The following is a 17,946-nucleotide window of genomic DNA, read 5'->3' on the forward strand; positions in this document are numbered from 1 at the left end:
TTGTTTTTGTATGCGTTTTTATTCGGATCACATTAATGTATTTCTCTATAATCTTGTAACAGTAATATTAAGTTGGTTGATAATGGTTGGTCAAAAATATTGTTTGACACTAACATGATTTTGCGTGGTTGAGATTTAATTCTAATTATGGGAATAAGTAAGTTAATATCCTATGAAAGGAAAACTTTAGGAAGGAATGTAGATGAACGTTGAGGCTGCTGTTGCTCACCTAATCAATATATCAAATATGAGAATGTGAATATCAATTAAAAAATATGAAAAATTCAAAGTAGCTAGGAAATCTACTTGTTCTAAGAGGAGGCACTCAGTGATTGGAGGCTCCTAGTTCAGACTTCAGTGTACAACTATTATACCAATTAAAATTATAGTCTGGTAATAAAATTGGTAAATTTTCAACTGGTCACAATCTAATTGTAATAAATATAGAAAAAAAATCAGAAGATAATCAAAATTTATTGTTTTGATTATCAGTTTTAATTATTAATTTAATTTTTTTAATTTAATAATATATTTTAATTTATACTTTTAAATATTAATAACTAATTAAATATATTTTTCCCTATCTAAGCTAACTATTAAATATTTGAATTGACAAATTGTTACTTTCAAGTTTCAAAATTTAATATATTAAAACACAAGTATTAATTCCACCAAAACCGAGAGTATAGCCTTTGGGGTGAGATCGGCATTTACTACCCAAGATTGCGAATTGAACACGGTGAATCATGTGTTTTGGAGGGGACTTAATTATTTATCCATCTATTATTTCTCGATGGTTGTTAGTTATAAAAAGTTGTTTTTTAACAAAATCTAATAAATAAATGTATAAGACGATTAATCTTAAATTTACGGAGTGGTGTTAAACTGTTGATAGTGTCAGAAATAAACAGTCAAAACCCTAGCAGAGAAAGAGTACGTACTCCGTACTCAAAGAGAATGAGAGAAGGAGAAAGCGGGGGCGAGCGGTTGAGGGTGAAACACGGTGAGGAAGATGGCCATGCCATCGGAAGAGATAAGGGGGAGAGCGTGGGTGGGTATGTATCCGGTGTTAAGGAGGGTTCTTCTCGAGAGGGGTTAGGAAAGCCATCCAAGGTCTCTTTTAGAGATAAAGTTATTGGTGCAGAAAAGTCTAAGGCCTTTGCATTAGTAGGGTCTTTATCTGGGGATGGTATCGCGACGGTGACAGGTAAGCAAGGTGATTCTCGTCCACCAAGTGTCAGTTTTACCAAGGAGGCAAAGAGCTGTCTAGCTGAACCTTATAAGGAAGCCATCGTGATCAAGGTGCTGGATAAGTATTATGGCTACACGGCTCTCATGCATAAGCTCCGGATAGTATGGCGCATCAAAGGAGGGTTTGATTTGTTGGATGTGGGATTTGGATATTTTTTGGTTAAATTTGATATTGCTGGGGATCGTGAGAAAGTCATTCTTGGTGGCCCGTGGTTGATAGACGGTCACTATGTTGCAGTAAAGCCATGGGATGTGGATTTTAGGCCATGCGAAAAATCCTTTGGATCAACGCTGGTATGGATTCGAGTCTCGGGACTTCCAATTTGGTGCTACCAGGAACAAGCAATGCTGCGAATTGCTTCTGCAATTGGGATTCCGGTGAAAGTAGATTTGGCTACTAAGCTCGCAGAAAGAGGAAAATATGCCCGAGCTTGTGTTCAAATTAATCTTGAGTTGCCTGTAATCAAACATATTATAGTGGAGGGTGTGACTTATGAAGTGGAGTACGAGAGTTTACAGTTGATTTGTGCTACTTGTGCACGGTATGGGCATGATAAATCGTTGTGCATGGAGAAGGAGTCCTTGGAAGGAAACATAAATTCCTTTGGTGATGGAAAAAATAATGAAGCCCCAACACTAGTGCCACACAACAATCACGAGATTCAAAAAGAGGCTGAATCAGAAGCTCGTGATTTGGGTGAGAAATTAGGAGTTGTTAAAGGGAAGGATGTGGTTACGGAATCATTGGCTCCTCACGTGCCTGATGGTCTTGTTAATGAGGCATGCATGGATGATGGAGAAGGCTGGCAACAAGTGCTGCGTAAGAAAAAATTTACAATGGGCCAGTCATCAAGTTTGAAGGACCAAGATGGAAAGCAGCACAAGTTTGGTTCGAGAAGGGTTCCAAGGCCCAATTTGCATGGTGATGGAGGCAAATCAACTGGCATTAGGATGGGGAAGCAAGAAAAACATGAAATTGCGCCATCTCCATCGCGCAGAACTCCTGCACGTCGTGGAATTTCTCTACGGAAGCGTCCTCGGCCTTCCTCCTTGCAGAACTCGCCAGTTGATAAAAATGGTGGCACAACGGAGGAAACCTTAGTAGATGGAAGCATGGCAAGTGCAGTGTCAGGGGGTCCAAAGGTGGCAATTATTGAGGATCAGAGTGTGCCAGTACCGCAGGACAAACCACCTATTGAGGTTGGTGATTCTGTTTAGAGTTTATGTTCTTATTTATTCTGTCCCTATTATTTATGGATAGTTTAAATATGATTGTTTGGAATATTAGGGGTGCTTCTAATAAGTTAGCCCGGGTGCATTGTAAGGAACTTGTTAGGAAATTTAGACCTGTTTTCTTTATTGTGGTTGAAACTCACTCCCCTTTTCAGCATTTAAAATTATTTTGGGAAAGGTTGGGGTATCACTCTGTTGGTATAGTAGAGGCACAGGGGCATAAGGGAGGTATTTGGTTTCTATCCTCTATGAAGGGTGTTTGTTGTAAGTTCATTGATGCTTTTGATCAGGGTGTTACTGTTGAGGTTCACTTTGATAATTTAATTTGGAGGTGTAGTGGTATTTATGGCAGTCCTCAATTTAATAAAAGGGTTCTCCTTTGGGATTATCTTGTTGCACAATCCATGGTTTTTCAAGGACCTTGGATTGTTCTTGGTGATTTTAATGAAGTCAAATTTTCTCATGAATCTAAGGGCTGTCAATTTTCTCATCAAAGAGCAGACATGTTTGCTACTTCATTAGGGGATAGTGGTTTGTTTGATCTGAAGACTATCGGGAGGCAGTTTTCTTGGTACAGGAGGGTGAAAAATTATGTTGATGTGGCAAAAAAGCTTGATCGAGTCTGTATAAATAGTAGTTGGTTATCTATCTTTCCAGAGGCTTATGCAGAAGTTTTAAATAGGCTTCAGTCTGATCATTGCCCTATTCTGGTGCGTTGTAAAGGTCGTCCTCAGCCTAAAGGGAATCGACCTTTCCGATTTGTTGCTGCTTGGGCTACTCATCCTGGGTATAAAGATATTGTGAACCAGTCATGGTGGTCTGGTAATAGAGGAATTCATGGCAAGCTTTCAGAAGTACAGAAGAATTCACTAGAGTTTAACTCGAAGGTATTTGGTAACATTTTTGTTAAGAAATGTGAATTAGAGCAGCAGATTAATTATTTACAAAAGCGCTTGGAAGTGGTGGATAGTATTTATTTGCGTCAGAAAGAGCAACAGTTGCTTGATGATTATAATAATACTCTAGTGCAAGAAGAGCTCCTATGGTTCCAAAAGTCCAGAGAGCAGTGGGTAAGGTTCGGGGATAGGAATACAAGATTCTTTCATATTCAAACTCTTGCGCGAAGGAAGCATAATAAGATTCATGGCCTTTTTCTCAAGGATGGAGTGTGGGAAACTGATCCAGAGGTTCTGAGTCAAGAAGCAGAGTCTTTCTATAAAAGCTTATTCTGTCATTTAGATGATGTTGATTTGGGTTGCCTTGGTGATGTGCCTCTTCCTTCTCTGAATGAGGAAGCTTGCAATAATCTTACGGCACCAGTTACTATGGAGGAAGTCAAAACAGCTGTTTTTCACATGAACTCTTTTAAAGCTCCAGGTCCGGATGGGTTTCAAGCTTTCTTCTTCAAAGAATATTGGGAGATCATTGGTCTTGATGTTTGGAAGATGGTTAAGCAGGCATTCTCCGGTGTTACTCTTGATCCGAGAATGTTGGAGACTTTACTGGTTCTCATTCCAAAGGTTGAATCACCGGTATCTATGAAAGATTTCAGGCCGATTAGTCTCTGCAATGTAGTTTACAAGATCATCACGAAGGTCCTTGTTAATAGGCTTCGTCCTCATCTTGCGGAGATTGTTGGCCCGCTTCAAGGAGGATTTATTCCGGGACGAGGAACTCCTGACAACATCATTATTGCTCAAGAAGTCCTCCACTTTATGAAGAAGACTAAATCAAAGAAAGGCACACTGGCCTTTAAGATTGATCTGGAGAAAGCTTATGACAGAGTTGACTGGAGGTTTTTAGCTCATACCCTTAAGAGCTTTGGTTTTCCTATTCCTACACTTAATTTGATTATGAATTGTGTCACTGCTTCTTCCTTATCTATTCTTTGGAATGGGAGTCGTCTAAATGGCTTTACTCCTAGCCGAGGTCTTAGACAAGGAGACCCTATGTCACCCTATCTTTTTGTGTTGTGTATGGAGCGACTGGCATGCTTTATTAGTCATCAGGTTGATTTGGGCTTGTGGGAGCCGGTTGCTATTTCTAGAGGGGGACCAAGAATATCCCATTTAATGTTTGCGGATGACTTGCTTCTATTCTGTAAAGCTACAAAAAGACAAGTGCAAAATGTGATGTTGGTTTTAGAGACTTTTTGCAAAGCATCTGGGATGAAGATTAATGTGGAGAAGTCTAAAGCGCTTTGCTCCAAGAATGTCTCTGCAACAAGGAAAGAGGTTTTCACTGGGGTATCCTCTATCAGATTTGTCCAGGATTTGGGCAAGTATCTTGGAGTTACCCTTAGCCATTCTAGAGTGACTCGTTCAGCTTTCAATGGTGTCCTGGATAAGATTCGGAGTAGGCTAGCAAGCTGGAAAGGGAGTTTACTCAATCGGGCTGGTAGACTCTGCTTGGTTAATTCTGTTGCCGCTGCTATTCCCACGTACCAGATGCAGGTCTCTATTTTTCCCAAAGGAATCATTAGTAAATTGGAGTCTATGATGAGGAATTTTCTTTGGAAAGGACAAGTTGATGGAAGAGGATTGAATCTTGTTAGTTGGAAGGTACTGGTTACTCCAAAAAAATATGGAGGTTTGGGGATTAGAGATCCTTATTGTGTAAATATTGCTCTTCTTGGGAAGCTAGTTTGGACTTTTTTCCAGCAGCCAAACAAGCTATGGGTCCAATTATTGGATGCCAAATACCGATCATCTCTATATGACTGTTTTAGTTATCCTAAGAACAAGGACTCTCCCATTTGGAGGTGTCTTTGCAAGGCTTGGAAAGTGTTGAAGGATGGGTTTGCTTGGTGTATTGGAGATTTGAACCAGAATTTTTGGTTTTCTAGCTGGAGGAGAGAAGGACGGTTATCTAATGAGATGGATTATGTCCACATTTCTGATTCGAATCTCCGGATACAGGATATTTGGTCGGTTGGTAGGTGGCATTTGGATACTCTTTATTCTCCTTTATCTCAAAATCTGAAAGATAATATTCTCTCTTACAATCCAGATGAACAAGCAGGTCCGGAAGTGGGTTGGTATTGGAGTGGGTCTGCTGCCAAAGTCTATGACTCACGCAATGGTTACTTGTGGTTGTGTAAGCAGCTGTTTGGTTGGGAGGAGAGGGAGAATTGGCTTTGGCTTTGGCGTCAGCTTGTTCCGGAAAAGCATAAGTTTTTGGCTTGGTTGTGTCTTAAGGAGGCTCTTCCTACTGCAAGTTTTCGCTTTAGAAGAGGGATGTCGTCATCGGATAGGTGTCCAAGATGTCTTTCTAGCCAGGAATCGGTTATACATTGTATTCGGGATTGTCCAAAAGCTCAGCTTGTCTGGCAAAGGTTGGATATTCCTTGTCATCCTTTGGATTTAAAGAACTGGTTCTTGTATCATAGCAGAGAGCACCCGTTCAAGTTCTTTTCGGGACTTTGGTGGATATGGCGAGCAAGGAATAACGACATCTTTAATCCCCATGAAACTTGGCCTCCGGAAAAAGTCATTTGTCTGGCATTAACTTCAGAAAAGGAGCTTAGAAATATTTTTGAATTACAACGTATGTCCCTTCCCTCTACTCTAAATGGTTTTTGGAATCCCCCATCCATTGGTACTTTTAAGATTAATTGTGATGCTAGTTATTTTGGTTCGGGTGATAGTGTTGGTTTTGCTTGTGTTATTAGAGATTGTAATGGGAGCTGGCAAAGGGGGTGTTTGGGAATGATTGAGAGTAATAGTATTCTTCAAGGAGAATTGTTTGCTATTTGGAGAGGATATCTCTTAGCTTGGGATGTGGGTCAACGAGATGTTATTTGTGAGACGGATTGTGTGGCAGCATTTAATCTTGTTACTCAAGATGGTTCTGGGTTTATTGATCCACTGGTGCTCAAAATAAGAGATATCATGCATTGGAATTGGCGTGTTGACTTTCGTTTGATTATGAGAGATGCAAACACGGTGGCAGATACTATGGCAAAGATGGCGATGAAGTTACAACTTTCGCATGTGGAGCTTCTTTCACCTTGGGAGGAGTTTAAGAGTAGTCTTAAACGGGACTGTCCCTCTATTTAAGCAGTTCCTTGTTTTGTTTCCTTTGTTTTTCTTTGTTTAATTTATTTCAGTCACCAAAAAAAAAAAAAAACTGTTGATAGTGTTACAATGAAAGGTCAAAGTTGTTGGGAATAATACACTATTCTCCCTTGAGAAAATATCTTTTATAGAGAAATAAAATAGACACAATCACAACACAAGAATTTAACGTGGAAAACCCCAATTATTGGAGAAAAAAACCACGGCCGTTGTCAAATGACAACCAAAGAATATCACTATGTGAAAATTGTTACAACACATAGACTTCTTTCTCTCTAACACCGGCACCCCAATACATCCACACTCTCAAAGCAAATATTTAACTACACCTCACAACACTCTCTAATCAAAGAGTATAGAGGAAAAGAAAAGTCAGATACAAGCTTTAAATGTTTTCGACTGGTGCAAAAAATATGGAGAACTTAGCCTCATATTTATAGCCTAGGCCACCCACTCCATTTGCTATCCTAAGCAATGTGGGACTAATTCAACCAAATCCTAACAAAAGTTTGCATAGGAATTTTGTTTAGGAAAAGTATAGGTACACAATGAGAATATTAAACAATGTGAACAATAGATATATTGGATGTTTAATTCAATAAGTATGTAGATGATTATGTTCATTATTTTTAATTAGATGGTTATTTCTTTTGATTCGTTTACTTATGTACAGTTAACAATGGCCGGATGTTTAATTCACTAGGTATGCAGATGATTATCCAAATGTTAAGATTTACGTAACCTGATATAACAGACTTAGAATTAGTTAGTTAATTGTTGCTATTAGTATTAGTCAGTTAGAGTTGCCAGCTAGCAAAGTTAGTTAGGCAGATTAAGTTAATTAGCTCTTGTGTAACTATATAAAGATAAGCATGTAATGCAGAAACAGATGATGAATGAACACAACTTTCATGTTCGCCAAAATTTCTCTTTCTCGTCTTCTCTGATTCTCTCCTTCTGCAGATTCCAATTCTCCAAATTCCAACTCACTAACAGCTTCTTCTTCACTTGCATCTTCCTCCTCTGTTCATCTCTCTCTCTCTCTCTCTCACTCCCTTCTCTAAGTTCTTCACCCTTCACCTTTGGACTGACTTGACAGAGATTGATGAGAGCCCAAATCTCTCAAACCACGAAATTTCACATGGTGCAGTGAGCGTGGAGGAGAGATCGCAGCTCCGATCAACGAGACTGAAGGTGAAAGATCTAAATCTGAAACCAAACCGGATTCATCGATTACCTACCTCTTTTGCTTGCTTTTCGTTTTGAAGCTGTTAGACCTAATTCTTTCTCAATTTCTCAATTTCTTGAATCTACATCAATTCCTCAATCAACGATGACAACTAATCAATCGAATCCAGCCGTTCCTATGGACGCACAATCAATTGCAAATTTTTTGAGTCAGATCTCTGCAATTCAAGCTCATGTAGCAAGAACTACTGTAAATCCGATGCAAGATCCAACGAGCCCCTATTTCATCCATCCAAGTGAAAGTCCAGGTAATCCTCTCATACCTATTAAATTGAATGCAAGCAATTATAGTTCGTGGAGCCGAGGCATGCTTCTAGCTCTGAAATCAAAGAACAAGTTGAAATTTATCAATGGATCCATTGTGAAACCGAACGAACTCGATCCACTATTTGAAGTCTGGGAGAAGTGCAACACCTATCTGGTGTCATGGATAACTATGTCCCTCAGTCTAGAAATCTCAGGAAGTGTAATTTGGAACAACAACGCCTCAGACTTGTGGAAAGAATTGAAACGGAGGTACTATCAGGGTGACAAGTTCAGAGTTGCTGAGTTACAAGAAGAGCTCTTCCAACTCAGGCAAAGAGATGCCACTATAACTGCTTACTACACGAAGCTACAATCAATTTGGGAATACTTGAACAATTTCAGGCCAATTCCAGAGTGCACTCATTGTGAACAATCATGCACATGTGGACTGAATGTGATGCGAGAATTCAGAAGAGAGGATTATACAACAAGATTTTTGAGAGATCTCAATGACTAGTATACTGCTGTCAGATCGCAACTAATGTTGATGACTCCCATGCCTGATATAGACACTGCCTTCTCCATGTTGACACAACAAGAAAGACAATTCAATGATTGCCAAAATTCAAAGATCTTCTTTAACAAAGCAATACCTCCTTATCAACCAAATGATGACAGAAATAGAGGGAGAGGCAGAAGCAGAGGGAGATACCAAGGCAATGGTAGAGGCAGAGGAACCAAAATGTAATGCACATTCTATGATAAATCCGAAAATACCATTAATACATGCTATAAAAAGCTTGGCTTGCCACCCCATCTAAGGCAACGACAAACTGGCAGCATCGATTTCACCACTACTGAACCACATGCTGAGAAGAGAAATGATGATCTCAGCCAAGTTAGTATGGGCAATTGCCATAAGGAAGCTAGTGAGGAGCCAAGTTATGATCTCAATTCACTCCAAAAGGAAGCAATTATCAAATTTCTCAAAGGACAAGAGGCTCAACAGCAACCTCAAGTCACAACCCACACACTACTCCCATGAATCAAGGTAAAATTGTTGTTTTAAAATACAGTAGCAATATTTCATCCTTTGTTACTGCAAAATTCCCCTTCTGGGTCATAGACACGGGGGGCCACTGATCATATCACTTTTGACATAAATGATTATTATTCACACTACCAAGTAAAACCTATAATTGTTAGAATGCCTGATGGCAGCCATACGACAAGTACCATCATTGGCACCATTAGATTTTCTAATCAATTATTTCTTTCAAATGTGCTATTCATTCCAACTTTTGAATTCAAATTGATTTTTGTTTCAAAATTGACTGATGAATTGAAGTGTCAAATGTTAATTGATGATAAAATCTGTGAGATTCAGGAGCAAACTAGTTTGAAGAGGATTGGAGTAGCTAAATGTGCTGACGGTCTCTATAATAGCCAATCTTTTAATTCTGTTTCTGCAACACACAATAATCATAGCATGCATAATTCAGCAAAGCTGCCGCTCACTTTCACAGCAGCACTTTCCACCAATAATAGCACTGCAACTTGCACTGCATTATCAGTTCAAATAAATGCACTTTGGCATTCTAGATTAGGTCATATCCCTCAAAATAGATTGCATGTAATGCACAAAATTTATCCCTTCATTGATTGTAATGAACAAATAAACCCATGTAACTCATGTCATTTAGCAAAGCCAAAACGCTTACCTTTCTCTTATAGCAATTCTGAATCTAATGCTTGTTTTGATTTGCTGCATCTTGATATCTGGGGACCAATTTCAGTCCCTTCCATTAATGCTCACAAATATTTTTTTACCATAATTGATGACAAAAGTAGATACACCTGAATTTTTGTATGAAAGCAAAGTCAGAAACTTCAAACTTGGTTAAAACCTTTATAAAATTTGTTCAAACTCAATTCAATCACACTGTCAAGTGTCTAAGGACTGACAATGGTCCTGAGTTTACTATGCAATCATTTTACGCATTCCAAGGTATTGTGCACCACACTTCATGTGTTGAAACTCCACAGCAAAATGGGATAGTGGAAAGAAAACACCAACACATTTTGGGGGTGGCTAGAGCATTGCTATTCCACTCATCTATGCCTAAATATTTTTGGAATTTTGCTGTAAAGCATGCTGTGCATATCATCAACATATTGCCAAGCCAATTTCTTGATGACAAATCACCTTTTGAATTTATTTTCAACCAAATATCTAATCTGTCCAATTTAAAGGTTTTTGGATGTCTCGCCTATGCATCAACTCTTACAAATGGAAAAACTAAATTGGACCCGAGAGCACAAAAATGTGCTTTTCTCGGTTTTAAAGAAGGAACAAAAGGATTCACACTCATTGTTGTAAAAACCCAAAGAATTTTCACATCTAGAGATGTTTTCTATGAAAATCACTTTCCATATTGTGCCTGTGATTCTGATCCGCATAATCACAATAAAATTTCACAGCAAAATTACAACTTTGATCCATTCACTTATGATTCTCACTACACTGACTCATTTGCTCCTAGTTTGCATCAACCACACATGCCTCAAACTTATGTTCCACTTGCACATCATCAAAACTATCAAAATTTTCAAACACCATCAAATTTGCATTCTGAATTTGCTGATCACACCATAAATGAACCTGCACATTCAACACACACTGCTGAACAAACAGAAAATCATACATCACATGCATCACATCAAAATCCACAACCACTTGAACTTAGAAAATCCACGAGAATTAAAAGGTTACTAGCCTATCTCAAAGACTATCATTGTAAAGTGAACAGTTCAGTTTCTAGTTCCACTCATCCTCTTTGCAGGTACCCTATTTTGCAGCAAATTTCCTATGATGCACTCAATCCAAAACACAAGGTTTTCTCTTTGGCTGTTACTGCAAATGTTGTACCTAGTAACTATGAGGAAGCTGCTGCTCACCCTTGCTGGAGAGAAGCTATACAAAGCGAACTTGAGGCTTTGAAGAAAAATCAAACTTGGCAAATCACAACACTCCCTCATGGCAAGAAAGCTATAGCCTGCAAGTGGGTGTTCAATATTAAATTCCTCCCTGATGGAACCATCGAAAGATACAAAGCCAGGTTGGTTGCAAAGGGGTTCACACAAATTGAATGTGTCGACTTTATTGACACATTCAGCCCAGTGGTTCGAATGTCAACTTTGAGAGTGGTTTTGGCCTTGGCGGCTGCAAAATAATGGCATATCAAGCAGCTAGATGTGAATACTGCTTTCTTGCACGGCGACCTACATGAAGAGGTCTATATGAAGCTTCCGCCAGGGCTTCAAAAATCTAAACTGGCAACGAACTCAGTGTGTAAATTGCGAAAATCGCTCTACGGCCTGCGGCAAGCTAGTAGGCAGTGGAATTTGAAATTGATTGAAACATTGAGCTCGACTGGTTTCTCCAAATCAGAATCAGATCATTCTTTGTACACCAAAATCACAGCTCAGGGGGGTTACAATCATCATGGTTTACGTTGATGACTTGGTCTTGACAGGCAATGATCTTGCTGAGATTGATTCAATCAAGCAGCTACTTGATCAAAAATTCAAAATTAAAGATTTGGGGGACTTGAAGTACTTCCTAGGCATGGAAGTGGCCCGCTCATCAAAAGGGATCCATCTTTGTCAACGCAAGTATGCCTTAGACATCCTCAAAGACTTCAGCTTCTTAGAGTGCAAGCCAGCTAGCACTCCAATGGATTATACTTCTGCATCAAAATTGTCAAGGAAAAGCGGCAATGCATTAGAGGATCGAGCCCCATACAGACAACTAGTTGGCAGGCTTTTGTACCTGACCAACATAAAGCCAGATTTAGCTTACGCAATTGGAAGACTTAGTTAGTTTATTGACTATCCCACAGATGTACACCTGCAAGCTGCTCACAGGGTACTGCGGTACTTAAAAGGATGTCCCTCAGTTGGTCTGTTCTTCTTGGCTACCAATGATCTTAAACTCACAGGGTTCTCGGATGCAGACTAGGCAACGTGTGCAGATTTCAGAAAATCCATCACTGGTCATTGCTTCTACATTAAAAAGTCACTCATTAGTTGGAAAAGCAAGAAACAGAACATTGTTGCGAGGTCGTCCTCAGAAGCTGAGTACAGAGCTCTGGCCCTGGCAACATGGCAAGCTCAATGGCTATCTTACATCATGAATGATTTGGGCATGCCACTGACAGAGCCCATCACACTTTTCTGCGACAATAGATCAGCCATCCACATTGCCACTAATCCTATCTTCCACGAGAGAACTAAGCACATTGAGATTGATTGCCGCACTGCTCGAAACCAACATCTCTTAGGTCTCACACACCTCATGCCGGTTTCTTCATCGAACCAGTTGGCTGACTTCCTTACCAAGGCCTTAGCCCCTGGTCTCTTCTCAAGCAACATTTCTAAACTAGGCCTTTTGGATATTCATAATCCTAGTTTGAGGGAGGTTGTAACCTGATATAACAGACTTAGAATTAGTTAGTTAATTGCTGCTGTTAGTATTAGTCAGTTAGAGTTGCCAGCTTGCAAAGTTAGTTAGGCAGATTAAATTAATTAGCTCTCGTGTAACTATATAAAGATAAGCATGTAATGTAGAAACAGATGATGAATGAACACAACTTTCATCTTTGCCAAAATTCCTCTTTCTCATCTTCTCTTATTCTCTCCTTCTGTAGATTCCAATTCTCCAAATTCCAACTCACTAATAGCTTCTTCTTCACTTGCATCTTCCTCCTCTGTTCATCTATCTCTCTCTCTCTCACTCCTTTCTCTAAGTTCTTCACCCTTCATCTTTGGACTATTGATGAGAGCCCAAATCTCTCCAACCACGAAATTTCACAGTTTAGGAGGTAATTTGGAAGTGGAATACTTTTTGCTTTATTGAGTCAATTCTAGAACCTATTATTCACGTTGTTTACAAAAGTTATTGTCTACTTAACAAAATCGTTTTTTTATGTCAATTTTTTTTAACAACGATATTGAATTTTAAACTTTCTGCCATTAAACTCTATATCATAAGACTATTATCTAAAATTATTAATAATGATTATAATAATTCTTTCTTTTAGTATTATGAATCAGAATTGTACACGGAGTCGCTTGCACGGGTTGATGAATTGAGTCGGGAATTAGCCGGTGGCACGACCAAACTCTAGGAGCGACGGAAGTAATACATGCACGCTTAAGTCAAAGAATTAATGAGATAGAGTTTATCTATTTCGGTGGAATTGAATTATACCTAGAAGAGTGATAGCATTTTTCTCTTATAGTGTTGTCGAATTATCTTATCTTGTAGAGGAGATTCACCTTTTAGGATTTAAACGATGGTTAAGTGTGAAAATTTTTTTGGATGGTTAAAATAGCGATAATGTTTAGACCGAATCGCGTTTAGACTAAGAATTTAGGTTAAGAGTGAATTTAAAAAAAATAATTTTATTAATTATTGACATTTAAAAAATTAACGACATAGATAAACTTAATGTTGATGATTAAATTAAATTAAATATTAAAAATAATTTCAAAAAATTTAAAACGTCAAGAAAAATAAAATATATTTTATCTTTAACAAAATTAAGTACTTCCCACAAAAGAAAAATAAAATATATCTGAGTTTAAAATTGATATAATCCAGTAGTCTAGTTGGAGAAGAAATTAAAGAATATGCAAGTGTGAATATGACGACCTTCAATTTTTGAGATAAATTTTAGGTCGAATTATCATGCCATTGAAAAAGATAATATTAGCCAAGATATAACCAACTGAACGTGATGACTAATTGGGTTGTTCGAGTTATGTGTTGCTTCATATAGTTTGTAAGTGTTCTTCATATATATTTAAAAATGATGTAAATTTGATGGAGAAAACATAAGAGCTAGGTTCATTCCTAGCTCCTAGATGGCTAGATGTCATGAAAAGATTTAACTTCAACTTTGATTATCAACTTTTTCGTAACAAATTATTAGTAAAAGTCTATTTTTTATTTGATTTTTACACAATATAATTATGATTTGAAAGTGTTTAGGTTTTATGAGATTTAGGGACGAATTAGAGTCCATAAAATAAGTCCAATATATATTTAAAATTGAATTTAGATTAAGACAAACTTGATTTCATCTAACCATATATACTCTTAATGAAAATTGCTGGTCATTGCATTCATTGCTTTGATTTATATCACCTATACTTAGATCAAATGAAATTTACTGCAATGCCTTGTTAAAATAATAAAAAAAGGTTAGACACTTGTATTAATATACATGGTTTAATATCTTTATATATAATTTTTTTTACTCTAACAAACTATTACTATCCATTTTAATGAACCAAAAAATTAAAAGTGACTGTCATTTTAAACACAAGCAATAACATGTTACAGTGAAACCTTATTTTACATTTCTTCTTTGTTGAGATACCAAACCCCAAAAGTTGACTAAATTTGATATTTCATTCACTACATCTTTCAAGCTTTTTCTTTTTCTTTTCGTTTCTAAGAAAATAAAATAACAAAATCTCTTTCGTCTCTGATTATGATTAATGAATGGTGAGTATATGCATTTTATGCTCCTCTACAAATATTTTTGCGAGTCTAAGCCTATAACTGAAGTAGGCCCAAATATTTTGTGTAACGAGCCCAACAATACGGACTTAGCCCAAAGTAAAAAGCCCAAATAGTTTCAGGGCTTCCCAACGTTAACCACCCAAATTAAAAAAAAAAATCAGCATTAAAAAAAATTCGTTAAATGTCGTTTTCAGGTGTGCCGAGCGTTTGCCGTATGCGGTGGCCATGGGAATGAAGTGATTGTTGTTCCCTGAGCTCTTAACATTCCAAAGGTTCACCTTTTACCCTATCTGAATCCCAAGATTGAGTTCTATGTCTTTTTTGTTTTGAGTTTTTTCTTTTATTCTTAGCAAGCTGAAAGAGTTGCTTTGAAATAATGAACTTTCACTGCCATTCAGAGCAGTGAGGTATGTTCACTGAGTCTCTAGGTGTTCAATAGAGTGAATTTTTGAATCCCCCATATTCATCCTTATGAGGAACTAACATAACAGAAGAGGAGGGAAGTAAGGAATTGGGGATGAGTGTATGTAGAATTGAGAATAAGGGTTAAGGATTCAGTGATTCACCACTTTCTCAATTAGGATAAATAAAATCAATACAAGCATTTTTCGATAAGTTCATCAATCATAGTTGTTTTAAAAGAGCAAGTGCTTTGAAATATCAAGGGAGGAGGGGTTATGATGGATGTAATGATGATAGGTTGCCTAGAACATGTTTGTAGAAATGCCTAGATGAAAGTTAATGAGTTTCAGTTTGTTACTTTCTCTTTCTTTGATGAGCACTTATATATTAATCATGCAGTAATATGTGTATTTGTGTTTGAAATTTTCTTTGGATATCAAATATTTTCTAACTTTTGTTGCTGCTATGTGATTTCCAGCATCTAAAGATCTATCTGCACAACATGTATGTTCAGTTGTGAACAGAAGCTTCTCTTTTCCCCAAATCAACGATGGCTTTCTTGTTTCACAAATTTCAAGAGGTATCTCTTTGTTTTGTCTTATGTTGGAAATGGTCACATTTTACTGTAAATAGCCAAAAATATGTAGACATTACTATTTAATTGCTAATAAAAATTAACAATGAGGAGACAATGTTAGAGATCAGACCACCTCCAATTTTTATATTTTTCATTTTATTTTCTCCATATTTTGTGTTGTTTCATGACCATTTAGTCTGTAAAGTTTTTAATTTCAAGGGTCTATAACAGACAATTGCATGTGGATTTTGAACATATCAATGCTCTGAAAGTGATGATGACTCATAGCTTGGAAGTTTTCGCAATAGTTTGTAGCTCCTAGAGAGATTACTGTTTTATAAGTTATCTCTTGTATTGTGCTATACTAAATTATAATTTGCCTGTTGTCCATCATGTGAAACTCGCAACAACGATCTTGTTCTGGATTTGTTTCAGGCTGTAAAAACACTTGCAAAAAGCCCTACTTTTGCTAGGGATCCGAGGCAGTTACAGTTTGATGCTGACATTAACCGCTTGTTCCTTTACACAAGGTCTGTATTTCTGTTGTCTCTATGTAGTCATGAATAATCTGTGTGCATTCATCATGAGCCAAACTCAGAATTTCATTCTCTCTTAATCATCTTACTTAAAGGCAGTGACACAGAATTGTTGACATTTAGTTTGGCTAGCAGCTTGATTGGACTATAGAACTTTTAAAATAGTTTTCATGCAGCATTAGAACAGATTTGATTCGTCATAATAGTTTAAAGCACTATAACATAATTATGAACATTTCTTCTCATGTAGACAATCAATGGGATTGTCCTGTTTTAACATCTTGACATATTTTCCTCATGCAAAAGACTTAAATATCCAGCTACAATCTCTTGGGGAAGAATGCTGAAGAAGCAGATGCAGAGGAGATTATTGAAATGGCCGACAAAGCCTCTGTTGAGGTTCAACAGATGCAGGTGCAAGAAAATGTCCACTCTCAAATAAAGTCATTTAGCACATCCATGGATAAAATTCTTCTTCGAAATGAAAAGGGGGTGAATGATCCCCTTGAGTCATCTCGACAAGAAAATGCCTTGCCTCACTGTGACAGGCATAGCTTTAGTTTGGGTAGCAAAGACCCACCTACTGACAATCTTGGTGAGATTTTTGTTTTGTTTTCCATATTCCCCTTTTTTTGGTGCACACTCTATTTAACGATATTTTACTCATTGCTACTCATATCATACTGTGCCTATTCCTTTTGATCCCTGGTTGTATAGAAAAATAGCTAAATGTATTAACAAATTCAACCAATATTGTTCACAATGTTCTAGCTTTCACACCTGTTTATTCACTGCTTATTGATGTCCATTTTGCGCAGCTGTCCCTAGACAAAGATCATTAAGCCTAGTCGAAGTTTCAAAGAGATTAAAGGATCAAGTTGGCTACCAACTTAATGTTAAACCTTCTCAAATATCTCACAAGGATGCTGGTCAAGGTCTATTTTTAGATGGTGCAGTAGATGTTGGTGCTGTGGTAGCCTTTTATCCTGGTGTAGTCTACTCTCCAGCTTATCATCAATATATTCCGGGATACCTTGATGAGCAGAACCCTTATTTGGTCACAAGACATGACGGGAATGTCATTGATGCCCAACCTTGGGGCTCTGGGGGCGATGAACAAGAATTGTGGAGTGGTAGAAAAATGGTAGTTAACAAGCCTGATATGGAAGGATCCCAAGTAGATAACACTGATAATTTTCTTGAGCGTAGAAACCCATTAGCCTTAGCTCATTTCGCTAATCACCCTGCAAAAGGAATGCTTCCAAATGTCATGATTTGCCCTTACAACTTTCCATTAACTGAAAGCAGCATGAGAGTTTACATCCCTAATGTATTATTTGGAAATGCTGAAGTAAATACGAAGGCATTTGGCAACTTTTGGTTCAAATCTGGAGTACCAAGAAATTGTGAATCACATGTCCCTACTCTGAAAACTGTTGTTTTGGTAGCAACTAGGGCTCTTCAAGATGAGGAGCTATTCCTTAACTACAGGCTAAGCAACTTTAAGCAGCTGCCAGAATGGTATAATCCAGTGGATGAAGAATACTAGAATAGGACATGAGAAGATGGATCCAGTCAGTGGCTATCACGACCAAATAGTTTCCATGGTTATTCAGAATATCTGTATTTTATTTATTTATTGTTTTTCGGATTTATGAAGGCATATTTTGTTTCTATGTTGTCTCAAAAAAACACTAGTAAAATTCATGATTTTGATACTATCTATATATTAAGAACTAGTATTTTAGCCTGTGTAATTCACGGGGCAACCAAATATTTTGTACC

The 17,946-nt window shown here is 37.5% G+C and overlaps 2 protein-coding genes across 5 annotated transcripts; both read left to right on the forward strand.

Annotated features, from left to right (window-relative positions):
* Positions 1–7,893: 7,893 nt before the first annotated feature.
* Positions 7,894–8,571, forward strand: LOC140177429 (uncharacterized). Its single transcript, XM_072210531.1, has one exon. The coding sequence runs from the start codon at positions 7,894–7,896 to the stop codon at positions 8,569–8,571; it is 678 nt and encodes a 225-aa protein (XP_072066632.1).
* Positions 8,572–14,773: 6,202 nt separating this feature from the next.
* On the forward strand, positions 14,774–17,935 carry LOC112737107 (uncharacterized). Of its 4 annotated transcripts, none has more exons than XM_025786866.3 (5): positions 14,774–14,918; positions 15,527–15,628; positions 16,061–16,155; positions 16,482–16,756; positions 16,980–17,935. In XM_025786866.3, the coding sequence occupies exons 2-5, from the start codon at positions 15,599–15,601 to the stop codon at positions 17,708–17,710; spliced, it is 1,131 nt and encodes a 376-aa protein (XP_025642651.1). In that variant the 5' UTR covers positions 14,774–14,918; positions 15,527–15,598; the 3' UTR covers positions 17,711–17,935. The 4 variants fall into 4 exon arrangements, with proteins under 4 accessions (XP_025642651.1, XP_025642653.1, XP_072067274.1 ...); XM_025786868.2 differs by having other exon boundaries at positions 14,823–14,918; positions 16,468–16,756; XM_072211173.1 differs by having other exon boundaries at positions 14,908–15,053; positions 16,468–16,756.
* The last annotated feature ends 11 nt before the right edge of the window (positions 17,936–17,946 follow it).

This window comes from Arachis hypogaea, chromosome 13 (genome assembly GCF_003086295.3).
Source record: "Arachis hypogaea cultivar Tifrunner chromosome 13, arahy.Tifrunner.gnm2.J5K5, whole genome shotgun sequence".
Classification (NCBI taxonomy): domain Eukaryota; kingdom Viridiplantae; phylum Streptophyta; class Magnoliopsida; order Fabales; family Fabaceae; genus Arachis; species Arachis hypogaea.

Excerpts from the sequence above, each read along its gene's own strand:
- LOC140177429 (XM_072210531.1), top strand. The coding sequence starts at position 7,894 with ATGACAACTAATCAATCGAATCCAGCCGTTCCTATGGACGCACAATCA.
- LOC112737107 (XM_025786866.3), top strand. The coding sequence starts at position 15,599 with ATGGCTTTCTTGTTTCACAAATTTCAAGAG. Across the intron at positions 15,629-16,060 it reads TGTTTCACAAATTTCAAGAG|GCTGTAAAAACACTTGCAAA; the intron begins GTATCTCTTTGT and ends GATTTGTTTCAG. Across the intron at positions 16,757-16,979 it reads CCCACCTACTGACAATCTTG|CTGTCCCTAGACAAAGATCA; the intron begins GTGAGATTTTTG and ends CATTTTGCGCAG.